We start from the raw sequence: 16,799 nt of genomic DNA, 5'->3' as shown, positions 1-16,799 counted from the left end.
CAAGATATTCCTCCGTACATAACTCCTGAATGAGTGCCAACGTGACACTCATTCGGACCCCGAACATGCGGCCCCGTGTTCGCGGGGGGAACATACAACCTGCTGGCCTTGATGTCCATTTGGTTGGTGGCTTTAGCAGTGTAATATCGAAGTCCCGAAATATGTTTGGACACCTGCTAGCCCTCTGGCTTTATAGACTGAAGTGATGAAACTCTTGAGTGAATTCAGCAACTGACTTAAAGCTTTATCAAAGATGAGATGGAGACACTGCCTGTAAGTCTATTGAGCTTAGGTGAAGGGTACAAATTTGGTGTGAATTTCCCGCTTCATCTCATCCAAAGTTCGCACCCTATCTATTCCTTGGTTCTCACCAGTGTGACAAATATCACGACATTTATGAAAATCTTGCGATAATATCGCGAGAAATTGCGTGAAAGTTTAAAAACGGCAATTTCTTGTGAGATTTTCAAAATATCGCGAGATTTATGAAAAAACATAAATACAGTGATTTAAACATGATATTTACGTTTTAAACAGCTATTTATTGTGAAAAAAATCCTATATTTTTATTTTTGAATAATTTTTATTAATATTTTCTTATAAAAATAAATTTTGTATTTTTAATTAATTTTTTATTGCCGAGATTTTGCGAAAAAAATGCAAGATTTATGGAATTTTTCCAATTTCTTGGGAGTTTTTTGAAAAACCAGAAATGGCCGATAAAAACTTGTCACCATGGTTCTCACGAGTCTTCTGTGACTCAGACCACCAAACTAAATTCAATCCATCAAACTTTTTTCGTGTAATATCGATTTTTGAATTCTAAGATAAACTCATGAGATTTTCAAAAAATGGCTAATATTTGTGACCAATGTTGTCAGTATCGGTATCAGCCCTGTATTGTTTGGCCAACGATTCAAGTGAACCGGCCAATACCGATACTCAAGTGAATTATTCTGAATCGGCCAAAAAATAATTAAAAAATATTATGTGTCAATTAAAATGTGACAAATGTTAAATAATATCAAAAATAATTTTAAGTATTTTTTTACATTTATTAAAAAATAGATGTTTTAAGGTGAAGCATATCGATTTTCTATTGATACGATAAGTATCGGCCGATACTGACAACTAGGGATGCACACGAGACAAGTTCAAGCTCGGCTCACCCACATAAAATGGTGCTTAGGCTCGGCTCGAGCTTGGCCTAAGCCTGAATCATTGGTATTCAAGCTCGGCTCATGTTGAGCTCTACTTGTTCAGGCACACGCACGGCTTGAGTTCGGCCTGAGCCAGAACCGAGCCGAGCCTTAATGGGGGCCAAGCCTAGCTCGGTCACTCAATGTTTCCTACATTTGAGCACAACGAACTGAGGTGGCCTGAGTTCGGTCTGTGGCTTGGTATGTGGTTCGGTCCGGGCTCAGAGAGACAGAGAGAGAGAGAAAGAGATTCAATTGCCAATGAAGCAAAACATCCACCGTCGCAAGGAGAGAAGCAACTACAACAAACAAGATACCAAACAAAAAGGAAACCATCATTCATAGACAAAGAATCACCAAACTAGAATTACATCCTTCACAATCCAAAACAATATCACAAAAAAAAGAACAACGAACAAAGAGGTGGTAAAAACCCAAACGGCAATGTACCTCAACCAATTCAATCGAAAGGTAGAGAGTAGAGTACTGAGATGATGTCCAGGAGCTTCGGCTCATCACACTCGCTACTCGCCCCCCGTTTTGCCATGACCATCATTCTCCTTCTTCTTGCTCTGTTTCTTCTGCTTCCCCAAACACTACAAAAAAATAGTTGATTAGCGACGAAATTTAGCGACGGAGTTATATCGTCGCTACTTAGCGACAGATTAACGAGAGAAATGAATCCATCGCTATAATTGTAGAATTTTATGAAACTAGCGACAGATTATATTCCCTCGCAAAATCCGTCGCTACTTAGCGACGGATTGTGCGAGAGAATATTTTGTCGCAATAAATACGACAGTTAGCGACGGAATTGCGACGGCTAAAATTCCGTCGCAACATAGCGACGACCTAGGCGACGAAATATTTTCTGTCGCCTTTTTTGTTTTTTGAATTACGATGGCTTAGCGACGGAATTAATCCGTCGCTAAGCCGTCGCTAAATGTCGCATTACCCCTAATCCCAGCCCTCTTTTTCCTTTCTCCTTTCGCTGCTCCCGCCCGCCGCCCTCTCCCTCCTGTCGCCCTCTGCCTTCGGCCGCCCTATACATCCCGTCGACCTCTCTGCCGGCCCCCACCGTTCGCCGGAAGTCGATCTCCGTCAACCTTCCGCTGCCGCCGTCGCTGCCCGGAGCAACCGCAGGTACGTATTTCACCTTAAATGGATTGGAGGTCGACCCCCTGCGTTTTCCGGCAGGGGGTCGACTCTGCCAGGCGGTCGACCCCGGTAGGTGGTCGACCCTCTGCCGTGTCCGGCCGGGGGTCGACCCCCTGCCGTGTCCGGCCGGGGGTCAACCCTGGTAGGGGGTCGACCCCCTGCCGTGTCCGGCCGGGGGGGGGGGGGGGGGTCGAACCCCCGCCATGTCCGGCCGGGGGTCGACCCCCCGCCGTGTCCGGCAGGGGGTCAACCCCGGCAGGGGGTCAACCCCTTTTGATGTCCGGCAGGGGGTCAACCCCCTGCCTTGTCCGGCCGGGGTCGACCCCCTGCCGTGTCCGGCCAGGGGTCAACCCCCTGCCTTGTCCGGCAGGGGGTCAACCCCTTTTGATGTCCGGCCGGGGGTCGACCCCCTGCCGTGTCCGGCCGGGGGTCGACCCCCTGGTTTCTTGCTCTTTTTTTTCTTTTTTCAGAAATTAGGGTTTTTATTTTATTTTTATTGTTTAGTTTTCTTTGATTTTCATTGATTAGGATTTTTTATTTTGATTTTCATTTATTAAGAAATTGAATCAAATTTCTTAAATTAAGGCTATTTGTAGTTAATTTAATTAGGGTTTTTTATTTGATTTTGTTTTATTAGGGCTTTGAATCAAAATTTAAAAATTAGGGCATTTTATAGTTAATTTGATTAGGGTTTTCTTGGATTTGATTAGAGCTTTTATTTTTATTTTCTATGATTAGGGATTTGAATCATAATTTTTTTAATTAAGGATTTTTAGTTAATTTGGTTAGGACTTTAAATCAAAATTTTTTAATTAAGGCTTTTATAGTTAATTTGATTAGGTTTTTTTTATTTATTTAGAGTTTTTATTTTTATTTTCTATAATTAGGGATTTAAATCACATTTTTTTAATTAATACTTTTTAGTTAATTTGATTAAGGATTTTTTTGTATTTGATTTGGGCAAGTTTTTTCCTTGTTTGATTAAGGTTTAAATTGTGGCTTTTTTATTTAATTTTATGGTTTATTTTTCTTATAGTTTATGATGTTTTAGTTTATTTATAATTTATTTTCTTGTATTTTAAGGTTTTATGATTTAATATGGTCGAATAATTTCATGGTGACTTCATTTTAAAACATCATTTTTTTTTGCAGATTTCTCAACAGAACTCGCTTGTGCCCCGCCACCCGTGGTAAGTAAGTGACAAAAACAATGCAAATCGGGTAAATACCCGTGGTGAGTAAGTGATGCAAGCGCATCACATGTTATTTAATTTATTGAATATAACACTTTATTGTTCACACACTCACTTAGTTGTTGATATCTAGGACTACTTTGTTGGAGTTCGGAGATCATGCTGAGCATGATTTTAATGTATGAATATGGAAGTGTTCTTATTTTTGGAGTACGGAGTCCATGCTATGCATGGTAGTAGTTAGTGGGATATTGAAGTGTGTTTGCTGCAGGTACATGTTTGATATTTGTTTGATATGAATTATTTCGATGTATTGCAATGTTTGATGTGATTGTATCCATGCTTACATGTAGTTACTTTCAATTTAATTATGTCTTCCATGTGAAATTGTATACTGAAAGCATGCTTCAAATGAATGTATCGTGTCATGAATAATTTGCACATGAAAATATTAAGTTATCAATGCATGCATCATAATTCTTGTGATTGTATGACATCATATATTGCATGATAAATTTGATATTTTCTTCATCATAGTATTCTGATGGTTCTCTTTTAACTGGTTAGGATACTATTCGTAACATCATACGACAGAATGACTGCAAACCGTGAATGGATGTACCGTAGGATAGTGGACAATGAGTTATCGCATGAATATATGGATGGTGTCGACAATTTTATTGAATTTGCAACGGCAAGTGTCAGTACGGTAGATCCCACAGGTCGGATTAGGTGTCCCTGCAAGATTTGTAAGAATAATCGATTTGTAGAACCTCATGGCGTTAGACATCACCTATACAGGAAGGGTTTTGTGAGTGATTATCAGAACTGGACGTTTCATGGAGAAGAATTTAGAAACGATTTTGATGCATGGGTGAATGTGGTACACGATAATCCATATACGGATTTGATATTTGATGTTGCAGGAACAAAACTGGGTTCTGTTATGAGTTCTAGTGATGTAAGAACTGTCGTAGATGATGAATCACCAAATGATGCAGCTAGTAGATTTTATGATTTACTTAGAGATGCTGATGAGCCACTTTGGAACAGTTGCGAGAGTCACACTATCTTGTCTGTAGTTCTTCAACTAATGAATTTGAAGTCCTAGTATAATTTGAGTCAATCATGTCTTGACCGTTTGTGCATGATTGTGAAGAGTATATTGCCCAAAGATGAGAAATCGCCACAAAATTTCTATCGTGCGAAAGTTATGGTCAACGCTCTAGGTATGGTTTACAAAAAGATTGATGCTTGTCCAAATCACTGCATGTTGTATTTCAAGAAGCTAACATAAATTTTGTACTTATAAACAACACTAAGTTACTTAATTGATCGTGATCACAATAATTGTTTATGTCTGTGCGTAGGTTCGCCATGGTGATGTTAAAGATCAAGGAATATGTGATTTAGAAAATGGTCCGACCAAAGTTGTGCAATGCTACAACGGGTATATCGTAAATGGTTATCGATTCCATACAAAAGACTACGGTATAAATAAATCAACGATAAATAGTGGCGTGTGTGTCAAGGGTAGCAGCTACGGTGAAAATGAACATGATTACTACGGTGTTATAGAGGAAATAATGGAGTTGACTTACTTAGGCATGAATAATAGGGTTACGGTATTCAAGTGTCATTGGTTTGATCCAACTGCAACAAGACTCGACAAAGCTTCAGGCATTGTGGAGGTGAATCATAAATCCAGGTTTGGAACATATGAACCATTCATATTAGCCTCGCAAGCTCAACAAGTTTATTATACTTCATATCCGAGTATAAAAAAGTCAGATAGAAATGAATGGTGGGCAGTTTGCAAGGTGAAATCCAAACTATACCCCGAGTATGATCAGTTACAAGAAGATGAGTTAGCTGAAGACAGTGATTACTATCAATCAGATGATGTCTGTGACTTCGCTTATGGTCACGATGTTGCGCATGATATGCATGTCATATCTCCATTGGCTGATGAAACATTCATAGAGGAATGTGATCCAAATGATGTACCAAGTGGATGGGCAAACAATGAAGAAGAAGAAGAAGAAGAAGAAAGTCAAACTAGTGACGAGGAAGAATTCTCAAGCTAGTGAGCAAAATCTTATACTACAAACCTCTATTTAAATGCATTGTAATACTTGATGTGAGTTGTATTGCAATACTTGGTGTGAATGATTAAAAATTTTATTTCAATGTATTGTAATACTTGATACGAATGATTCGAATGCATTGTAATACTTGATGTGAATGATTTCAATTATCTGAATGTATTATAATTTATGCAATTAACGAATGATTTGAATTAGTGCAATACTTGATGTCAATGATTTGAATTATTTGAATGCATTGCAATGCTTGATGTGAATGACTTGAATGCATTGTAATACTTGATGTGAATTATTTGAATGTATTGTATGACATATGTTATTTGTTAGAATATGGTTCGTGGAGGTTATAGTGGTCGCTCATCCAGTAGTAGCCAGGCTCAACCTTCATCTTCACGGGCTCCTGTGATAGGTATATCATATAACTAATTAGATGCTTGATTAGTTCAAATGCACATTCTGAGAACTTGGTGTGTATTTTTTTACAGATGATGTTGCGCCTGTACACGACCCACCTACACCAGTTGATCGCACAAGTCAACAGCCAACACAGGAAACAGGGTCTTCTCAGGCTGGCACAAGAAGACTCATTCGAATAGTGTATATCGATAATCGACCGTAAGTATTTTGTTTTCAATTATTGCATATCTTTTAAATATTTTATATTGATATTTACTGTGTAACAATTCATGTGCAGCACGAGGTTTGAGCCACAAGAAGTAGTACGGGAGATTAGGAATTCACTTCTTCAACATCTACCAGGACCAGTTGCTCAATGGAAAGAGTACCCAAAGGAGGTATTAGACAGATTGTGGTCCTCATTCATGGTATACAGTTGTTCCTCATAGTTAATGTATTTCATATTTAATTTATTTAAGCAATGTCTACTAACTTTCTGAAAATATTTGTAGGCTTCGAATCGCTTTGCAACTACGGTGGAAGAAAATGATGCAAGGAAGGTGTGGCAGAAGGTGGCTGCCAATCGATTTGCAGACATGCTGCACACTATGAAGACTGCAGCAAAAAAAGCATCTGACGTAGTAGATGATCCATTACTGTGGAAGGGCCATGGTCCTATTACTATCAGGAGAGATTACTGGGATGAAATGTGCGATATGTGGGCGGGAGATGCATTTAAAAATCGCTCTGCGAAGGCTTCACAAAATCGATCGAAGATGCCCGAAGCCCATCTACACACAGGTGGATCTAAGACATTTGGGAGCCACCTAAAGAAAATGGTAACTCATTAATATATAATATTAATTTTATAAGTATTGTTGCAAATTTGTGTACTAAATCTTTTGTCATTTAACTTCGCAGGAAGCAGAAAAAGGAGGCAGTGTACCATATAAGGATGTGTTTGTAGAAACACATAAACGAAAGACCACGGGAGTCTTCGTATCAGAGAAGGCGAGAACGACAACGATATGTATTAATTCTATTAATAATCATTGCAATATATATGCAAGTCATCATAATGTTATCATTAATTATTAATGAATACTTTAAACATTATTTTGTAGGAGGCATATGAGCAACAAATGGTAGAGCGATATGGCGAAGACGCTACTCAGCATCCATCATTTGATCCTACAGCATGGGTGACTGCAGCAGGTGAACCCAAAAAAGGTCGCGTGTTCGGGTTTGGGAGTAATATGAACACTTCACCAGTTATTGGTTCTTCCAGTTACGGCTCACCAACTTCTTGCGCCGACATAAGCTCCAAGCAGCCGACTATTCTTTCCGGTGATAATGTACGCGAGATCATTAATGAATCACTGAATAACTACTTCCAATACACTGTCGCCCCCTTTCTCCGAAATGAGATCAAGGCCGCTGTTCAGGATAGGGGATCTTCGATTCCAGGTCCCTCTCAGGTATAATCACATATATAGTTTTTTTGACTGTCTTAAAGCACATCTGAGCATGGTAGAATCACATATAGAGTTTTTCTAGATGCCTTAGAACACATATGAACATGCTATAATCACATATTCAATTTTTTTACTGCCTTAGCACACATATGAGCATGATAGAATCACATATATATATATATATATTTAACTTTTTGTCTGTCTTAGAGCACATATGAGCATGATAGAATCACATATAAAGTTTTTTTGATTGCATTAGAACACATAAGCATGCTATAATCACATATTCAGTTTTTTTACTGCCTAAGAACACATATGAGCATATTATAATCACATATTCTGTTTTTTGACTGCCTTAGCACACATATGAACATGCTATAATAACATATAGAGTTTTTTAACTGCCTTAGAACACATATGAACATGTTATATATCATTTATGATAGAATCACATATAAAATTTTTGGCTTTGCCTGCCTTAGAGCACATATGAGCATGCTATATTCACATATTCAATTTTTTTACTGCCTTAGCACACATACGAGCATGATCGAATCACATATATAGTTTTTTGCCTGCCTTAAAGCACATCTGAGCATGGTAGAATCACATATAGAGTTTTTTTATATGCCTTAGAACACATATGAACATGCTATAATCACATATTCAATTTTTTGACTGCCTTAGCACACATATGAGCATGATAGAATCACATATAGAGTTTTTTTATTGCCTTAGATCACACATGAGCACATGATAGAATCACATATAGTGTGTAATTTATTTCATTATATTTTGTTTATCAATACTGACTGTTCTTTTCTTGTGTAGGCTGCTAGCGATAATCAGGGTAGTGGAGCTGAAGGGACAGATAAAGACAATGAACAAGAAGACGCACAAAATCTTGGCGATGATTAGAGGACTGTGTTGAAGAAGTTCTATTTTTTTTATTTTTCCTAATTGTAATTGTTGAATTGTAAATAATTAAACTTCTTAGTTTTAAGGTGGAACGATTAATTATTATAGATACTTGTTATATGAATTTTTTTGTGTGGTTTGTTTTTTATTTACAGGAAATATAAATTGTACAGGAAATATAAATTGTACAGTTCTCGGTAATTAATTTTTAAATAAAATTTTTTTGATTTTTTTTCGTTTTTGCGACGGATTAGCGACGGATGATTCCGTCGCTATTGATATTAATCTAGCGACGGCTTAGCGACGGAATTAAATCCGTCGCCACGCCGTGGTCGCCGTTTAGTACCGGAGGATTGGCGACGGAATATAGCGCTCGTTATTCCGTCGCAATTAGCGACGGACTTGGCGACGGAATTATTCCGTCGCCAGTTAGCGTCGAAATATTCGCGACGTAAGCATACTGTCGCCGCGTTGTCGCTAATCCGTCGCTAACATGGTTAGTGACGGATTAGCGACGGAATGTGGTCGTCGCTAATCTACTGCTTTGTTGTAGTGAAAAAAACATTCATGAGGGAAGCAACCAATGTTGTGATTTTCTTGCACGCGTTCTAAAGGTGGTCCATCAGCACCACAAGATCGTCTCTCACATGGGCTCCACGGCCAACCATGAATCCTTCGATGGTCTGCAGCTCCTCCCCATCAAATATCATCTTCGTTTTGCTCTGAAATGATAATCGATGAAAGTGGTGGTGGGAGAGAGAGAGAGAACTTAGAGAGACGGGGGGTCACGGGAGAGATGGGAGAGAGAGAGAAGCTCAAGGAGACAAGAGACGGGGAGAGATGGGAGAGATGGTTGAGACGGGAGATGGTAGAGATGCAGGAGAGAGGGAAGGGGGTTGAGGCGGTGTGGGAGGCCCGAGGTGGGACAGGGTCGTCGAGGTGGTGCAGGAAGCTCGAGGTGTGACCGGGCATCTATGCGAGGTGGGGGGCATTTTTAAATTAATATATATATATATATTAATATATATATATATATATTATATATTATATAAAATATAATACGCCGAGCCTTATTGAGCTCGGCTCATTTGCTCAGTCGAACCTCTGAGCTCAGTTCAAGCTCAGCTCATTTATGAGATGAGCAAACTCGAACCGAGTCTGATCCGAGCCCGATCTAGTTCAGCTCGTTGTGCATCCCTACCGACAACATTGTTTGTGACTATGTTAGAGGGAATATGGGATATTTTTTATAATATGCCTATAAATAGAATTTCAATTTCTTTTCCCCACCTCCAAAAGCTCCACGCAACGCATGAAGTATTACTGCTGCTCACATATGTTCTCTATATATATGGAAGTCAACTTTTGACTTTTGAGTTTCTTTCTCCCTTGCCACCTTTAGTACAGAGGATCACCAAATATTTCATTGAAGGAAAACCAAAATTAAGGTGTGAGCTCCTTCATGTTCCATGTGCCTTTTGAGATGATTCCTTCAAGATCATTCTGCCAATCCAGACACCAATTATGTCACCACTACGTCCTTCTTTCTGCCTTTGTGCTTCTATTAGCCCATTGCTCAGCCGGTCCCCTTTTCTACAGATGCTACCACGGCCAGAACTACACGCAAAGCAGCGCCTTCCAGAGCAACCTGAACCAGGTCATGCTCTCTCTAACATCCTCCACTCCCACCACCGGCTTCAGCTCGACCATGGCCGGTCAAGGTACCGATCAAGTCTGGGGTCTCGCCCTATGCCGCAGCGACGTTCCGGGCACCGACTGCGGGATGTGTTTGAGCAATGGAACTGTTGAGATGATCGACCTCTGTCCCTACAGCACAGACGCGAGCATATGGTATGACTACTGCTTCATCCGCTACTCCAATGTCAAGTTTGCTGGCAGCCCCTTCGGAAGAATGTACTACTCTTGTGGCAAAAATGGCGAACCAAACCCGGTTTTTTTCGGCCAGCAATTGGGGTCCTTGATGAAAAACCTGACATCTGTTGCCACAACGAATCTGTCAAGCCTCATGTTCGCAAGCGGGAACATCGAGGAGTCGCATTTTGAGACGATCTACGGTATGGTGCAGTGCACAAGAGATTTAACTGCTAATGATTGCTTAGCATGTTTGCAAGCACTGATGTATTTTGTTCCAACACGCTGCAACTCAACAAATGGCGGCCGGGGTTTGCACGGGAGTTGCAGTATAAGGTACGAGATACAGCCTTTTCTCTTGCAACCAGGAGGTGCGCCACCACCACCACCACCTGCTGGTCAGCAAAATCATAGCAGCCTTAAAGGTGAGTCGTTTCCGGTTACAGGCATAACAAAAAATAGTAATATATACACATACACATACATAAAAAAAAAATACAGGTTTGCAGGAAAAAAAAAACAGGTGCAATCACATTGCATATTTCAAATGTGCTGATTCCCTTAAGCACCCACCATTTGCTATTGAGCCCCACAGCTAACAGGCCTTATGCAAAGATGGCAGGTACTAAAGTGCAACAGCACATAAAAAAATGAACAATGTGATTACACCCAATTAAGCCTCAAATTCTCCTCTCCTTTTTTGCAGTTTCGCTAAACTCACATTTCTCTTGCAGTAGAATTCAGATTTTACCTCGTCAATGTTAAATCCAAGTGCATCCTCAGGAGTCCGGATCGGGTGCAATATGATTGCACAAAAAATTGTGCATTAAGCACCCCCATCACCCTCCATCAAGTCTACAGGCCCTGTCCCTAAGATGAAGGGTGATCAGGTGCTTAATGCACAAATATTTGTGAAATCATATTGCACGTCATCAGCTACTAGATAACAAACTGGAAACTCATACCTTGTTGACCCCAACCCTGCTTAAAGGCATCGAGTGCTTGCCCTCATCACCAACTTATTGGTCTTATTTGGGGGCATTTTGGACTTATTCAACTGTCAAAATTAAGTAGTTGGCACAACTCCTTGGGGTACGACTTGCTGACCATGGCCTCTGATTATAGGAAGTGGATGTAACTGGTACAATAGGTACGGGTTGATTTCTGTTTCCATTAAAATCGAGAGCAGTTATTGTAAATGGCAAAAAAATTGTGTATAACAGAGATCATTGGTTATATTCAATTCATTCCGTGCATCTTACTTGAGAACCATGAGATATGTGTAGGGGTGGCAATTTCTGACACGACCCGCCAACGCGGGTTCGGGTTGGGCTTAAGCCAACCCGTTTAATAAACGGGTTGACCCGCGTAACCCGTTTATCAAACAGGTCAGGTTCGGGTTGGGGGTATGCCAACCCGCCAACCCGGCTGACCCGTTTAATAAACGGGTTAGGCGGGTGGGTCAACCCGCCAACCCGCCAACCCGTCTGCCAACCCACCAACCCGACCCGTCAACCCGCCAACCTGACTACCTGCCAACCCGATCCGTCAACCCGCCAACCCGACCCGCCAACCTGAAAACCCGTTTACCCGACCCAACCCATTTATTAAATGGGTTGGCGGGTCGTGTCGGGTTACCCGTTTATTAAACGGGTCGGTTCGTGTTTGCCACAGCTGACCCGTTTAATAAACGGGTCAGGTTCGGGTTGAGGTATGCTGACCCGCCAACCCGACCCGATTGCCACCCCTAGATATGTGGGTTCGCATGCACCCCATCAAGTGAGATGTGCGGTGCTTATGAAATATAACATCATATATACAATACGACAGTCGCTGCTCTCGTTCAAAACCAAATGTTGTAATCAAGTGGAGATCGAAGGGGAAAGAATGTGGTAGCTTTCTCTAAGGGTTGTCATAATCATGGAAGCAGTTACGCTCATATACATATTGTATATAACCAAATTACTGGTTAGATTCCACCACCGCCGTACATCTCACTTGGAGGTGTGCGAGGTTGCCACTCTCACATGTTCCAAGTGAGATGCACGGTTCTTGTTCGCTATAATTTTGATTTTTCAGTAAGGGATTATCTTTTATTCAGAAAAGGAAGAGATCAGAGTCATAAAATGACTAAGAACTTAATTTCATTTCAAATTAATACAGGAAAACTTAAGACACCTATTATTATCATTTCTACTGCAATTCCAGCAGCAGCATTTCTCTTCCTCATTTGTGCTTCCTTGTTGATAATGAGGGCAAGAAGGAAAACAAAACCACAAGGTAATGAACGATGAACTTTTATATTTCATAATGCTCTGTTTTCTGTCCCAAAAAGTAAAAAGTTTCACCAAGATTAGGAAAACATCTCTACGTCGAAACATTAAATAGTTTAAATAATCAGCAGGTCAAGATGATCTAGGGGTCAATGAATCAGTATTTTTTGACTTGGACGCTATTAAACTTGCAACAAGCAATTTCTCAGATGCAAATAAGCTTGGAGAAGGTGGATATGGTCCTGTTTATAAGGTAATTCTTTTATGCTAGCACCATATATATCATTAGTGATCAACTCAATGAGTTCATGTTTTCCCTGTCACACTTTGGAACATTCAAACTCAAAAGAAATGTTCATGCTAAAAAAAACAAGAAATTGAAGAGTTGAAAGTAAAGGAGGGAGGGGCAGTGCACGGGCTGTTGGATGGCAGGGTTTTGGCACCATTTTGTTCTTTTTTGGATATTTATCAAGGGGAAACCCTGGCGTTCAGGTAGTGGACTCCCGGAGAGATTGAAGCTCTACCATGTGTTCCACCCACAAGCAGTTAGTGAGCCAAGCTACGAGCAGTTCGTTTAGCTTAAATGAGTCGAGCCATAAGTAGCGCTTTCAGCTTAGCCCGGCTCATATAGATAAAATTTGGATATATTTTGTGTAATCTATATTTTTACAGCAATATATAAAGAGAAGAATGCACAGATTATACATACAAAGAGAAAGATGCATGACAATATATATAACAAAATATAAACTATTATGCGTAATATATAAAATTCAAATATTTTTAAGTATATTCTCCATAATATATGACATGGAATAGAACACACTGTTCTGCCCCGAACACAGAACCACGCCCCAACTTCGACTTAAATACTTAAAGCTGACCCTCCTAGCCAGATGTGTGGAGCCTTTGTGGGCAGCATCATATTATTCACTATTGCATACTAACTGCCACAAAAATCATTTGTCAATTTGTCATAATGTAGGGAAAACTACCAAGTGGTCAAGATGTAGCAGTGAAAAGACTGTCTGTGAGATCTAACCAAGGGACAGTGGAGTTCAAGAATGAGGTAAAACTTGTTGCCGAACTTCGACATAGGAATCTTGTTCGACTATTGGGCTGCTGTGCAGAGAGAGATGAGATATTGCTTATTTATGAGTACATGCCAAACACCAGCCTCGATAGGTTTCTATTTGGTGAGTTGAATAATTTTCTGCAATTTTTCTTCAAAAAAATAATTTTCTGCAATTTCATTTTTTCAATAGCTCGTCAAACTGCCCTTCCTAAAGGGCCCGCGGTTTTTCAGCCATCTCTCGGCTGAATGGTTCACCGAGCAAGGGAGGTGGCACCATCCCAGCTAGTGGCTAGCTGGAAAAATGGCCGGCCATGCCTCTTTTTTATGTTTTTCTTAGATTTTTTAGGTGGCCGACCAATTTTCCATTTTCTGGTTGTGGCTTGCTGGAAATTTTTTCCTGCCATATTTTGTTTATTTTTTAACTATGTCGGAAAATGGCTGGGCTGGTGCCTCCCTTCCCACGTGACACCGGCCCGGCCGTTTGCCTACTGATGACTGGACGGAAAATGACCGGCCTTGTCTTTTTTATTTTTCCTTTTATTGTCTTTTAGTGACCAAAAAGCTAAAATCAGATTTTTTGGTCACCCAAACAGTCCAAAGATGCTACTTTAATTTTGGCAAACTAGGTTCGAGAGAAACGTGGTTTTTTGGGCAAAACCTAGTTTGCCAAAATCCAAGTTGTGCCCTTGTCATCCAAATAGGATCTTAGTTTATAACATAGTAATCTGCAAGTAGTTTGAGGCAGTAATCAGGTTTCATGTACCAAATTTGATACAAATATATTAGCAGTACTTGAATTGTTAGATAATCATAGTCGATGATAATGTCACTGGTCTCATTAGCCGTGCATTTATCCCAGGTGAACTATAGACGACCGTCAAAGATTACAAAGCAACTCAAAAAAAATTTGTGGTTTGGATTGCATTGCATCAAGTTATATGCATTCATTATGTTAGCAAGGTCTACAAGGCCCTTCATCTTGTTCTTTGAAGCTAGAAAACATAATCTTCATAAATTCTTCTTGCAAAATTTTTGTCAGAATTTCTAGTAATAGATGCTAGTACTACTCAATAATTGTGATTGGTAGCAGATCCTCGCAACTGCATGCTGTTGGATTGGCAGACACGACTGAAAATTATTACTGGAGTATCTCGAGGACTTCTTTATCTTCATGAAGATTCTCCACAGACCATGGTTCACAGGGATTTAAAGGCCAGTAATGTTCTGTTAGATGAGGAGATGAACCCAAAAATTTCAGATTTTGGCTTGGCAAGAAATTTCAGAGACCAAACGCAAGCAGACACAAGCAACATAGCTCGAACACTGTAAGCTCGTCACTGCATGCCATTAGCTACCTGAGAAGTAAAAGGTTACCTACTAATGCCGGTGAGCAGGGGGGAGGGGGTACTTATGGAGTTTTACATTCCGGCAATTCAAACAGGGTCACGGTTAATGTGACACCTCTCAGCCTGTAAGAGGATGTACCATAGTTACCGGAAGTGCCTCGCTAAGGGGGGAAGCACGCTTCCCTCCTGTGGAGGAAACTTGCTTCTCATTTGTAGGAATTGTGCTTTCCCCTCACTTCCCTATCGTATCCTTTTAATTTCCCACTTATTTCCTCTTCGCTATCCTCTCGGTCCCCTCTTATTTTTGTGTTTTTCATGTTATTATTTATTTATTTTACTTCCCACTCATTTTTCCCTCTCTTTCATGTTTTCTTTTTTACTTCTCACACGCTTCCAAACGAATCCTACTTCACGCTTTATACTACATTTTAACGTTTTCTTCCGCTTCCTGTATTGCTTTCCGCATTCATTTGGCTTCCTGGTAACTATGAATGTTCAAACGAGAGTGGTAGTTTCTCCCTATTATATAAAAAGAGGTTACCTATTATCATTTCGTGATTCAAACCTAGCAACCTCGGAAGTGACCTGTTTGAGTTCGACCATTCTTCAAATTACTTTGAACTTTGAGCCGATAGGGATGCAAACAGTTCGGATCCAAAATTTGCAAAACCTCCATCCTGGATTCAACCCATTTGCATCTGTAGAGGGCGAGTTGTTTGAGTCATAGTGAAGGCTTATCGGACTTCATCAAGTCAGTTAATTATGACCATCTCTAAAAATATACCAGATTTTTCATGTCTAACCTAGTCAAGACTAAGTCTGTATGCTCAACATGAAAGACTGTCCAAGGTCAAAAGCCCAAGCCTTGACAATGTTGTATCTTGATTTGTCTTTCCCTATGTTCGAGAAACCGATAGATTTCAGTGAAATTTGTATAGTTAGGGTAAAATCTTTGCCAGACATAATGAAACACTGATTCTATTTGAAGTCTACAAAAAGACTTTACTATTATACAGTAGAATGTAAGAGTCAAATTTGGTTGTGGGCTCCAGATGACTCTAATTAAGCATTTGCAAAATTCTAACTTTATTTAAATGTGCCTTGATGGCAACATGTTTTTCTACATGCAGTGGATATATAGCACCAGAGTATGTACTTGAAGGGCGGTTTTCAGTTAAATCAGATGTTTATAGTTTTGGTGTTCTGATATTGGAAATTGTGAGCGGTCGTAGGAATGCTCCTTCCTATCAACCGGCCGCTGGCCAGTTCAGCCTTCTTGCATATGTAAGATACTGGATTTTCGTTTCCCTCCATGAATTGCTAAAACGAAGTTCTTAAAAATGCATATACTCAAAAGACAATATTATGAATTTTGCAGACCTGGAGGCTTTGGAATGATGACAAAGCATTGGAATTGATGGATCAGTTTCTGGCTAAATCATGTCAAATACATGAAGTGCTGAGATGCATTCAAATTGGTTTGCTGTGTGCTCAAGATGATCCAGATGACAGACCTACCATGTCTTCTGTTCTTCAGATGCTCAATAGTGACTTCATGGTACTGCCTGCTCCTTCACCTCCTACTTTTTTCACAGATCAAGGATGGTTTGGCAATGCTGCGACAGCAGGCGAATCTGGCACTAGTTCCATGAATGTATGCGTCCCTAGATTGAATGGTCAAATAGATGCATAAAATTGAAATAGGTGTGTTTTCTGATATTATTAAAAAACAACAGTGATGGAGTTTTCTATTTCTAGAGAAATATGTAATAAAATGAAACTATGCAAA

The 16,799-nt window shown here is 40.0% G+C and overlaps 1 protein-coding gene across 1 annotated transcript; it reads left to right on the top strand.

The window, feature by feature from the left end:
* The first annotated feature begins 9,240 nt into the window (after positions 1 to 9,240).
* Positions 9,241 to 16,703, top strand: LOC149823058 (cysteine-rich receptor-like protein kinase 25). Its single transcript, XM_089980428.1, has 8 exons — positions 9,241 to 9,383; positions 10,044 to 10,741; positions 12,480 to 12,596; positions 12,721 to 12,842; positions 13,575 to 13,785; positions 14,755 to 14,989; positions 16,141 to 16,294; positions 16,389 to 16,703. The coding sequence occupies exons 1-8, from the start codon at positions 9,241 to 9,243 to the stop codon at positions 16,701 to 16,703; spliced, it is 1,995 nt and encodes a 664-aa protein (XP_089836554.1).
* Positions 16,704 to 16,799: the final 96 nt, after the last annotated feature.

This window comes from Nuphar pumila, chromosome 11, assembly GCF_984573655.1.
Source record: "Nuphar pumila chromosome 11, dmNupPumi1.hap1.1, whole genome shotgun sequence".
Taxonomy (NCBI): Eukaryota; Viridiplantae; Streptophyta; class Magnoliopsida; order Nymphaeales; family Nymphaeaceae; genus Nuphar; species Nuphar pumila.
Note: the sequence above shows the minus strand (reverse complement) of the source record. Positions and strands in the feature narration are given on the sequence as shown.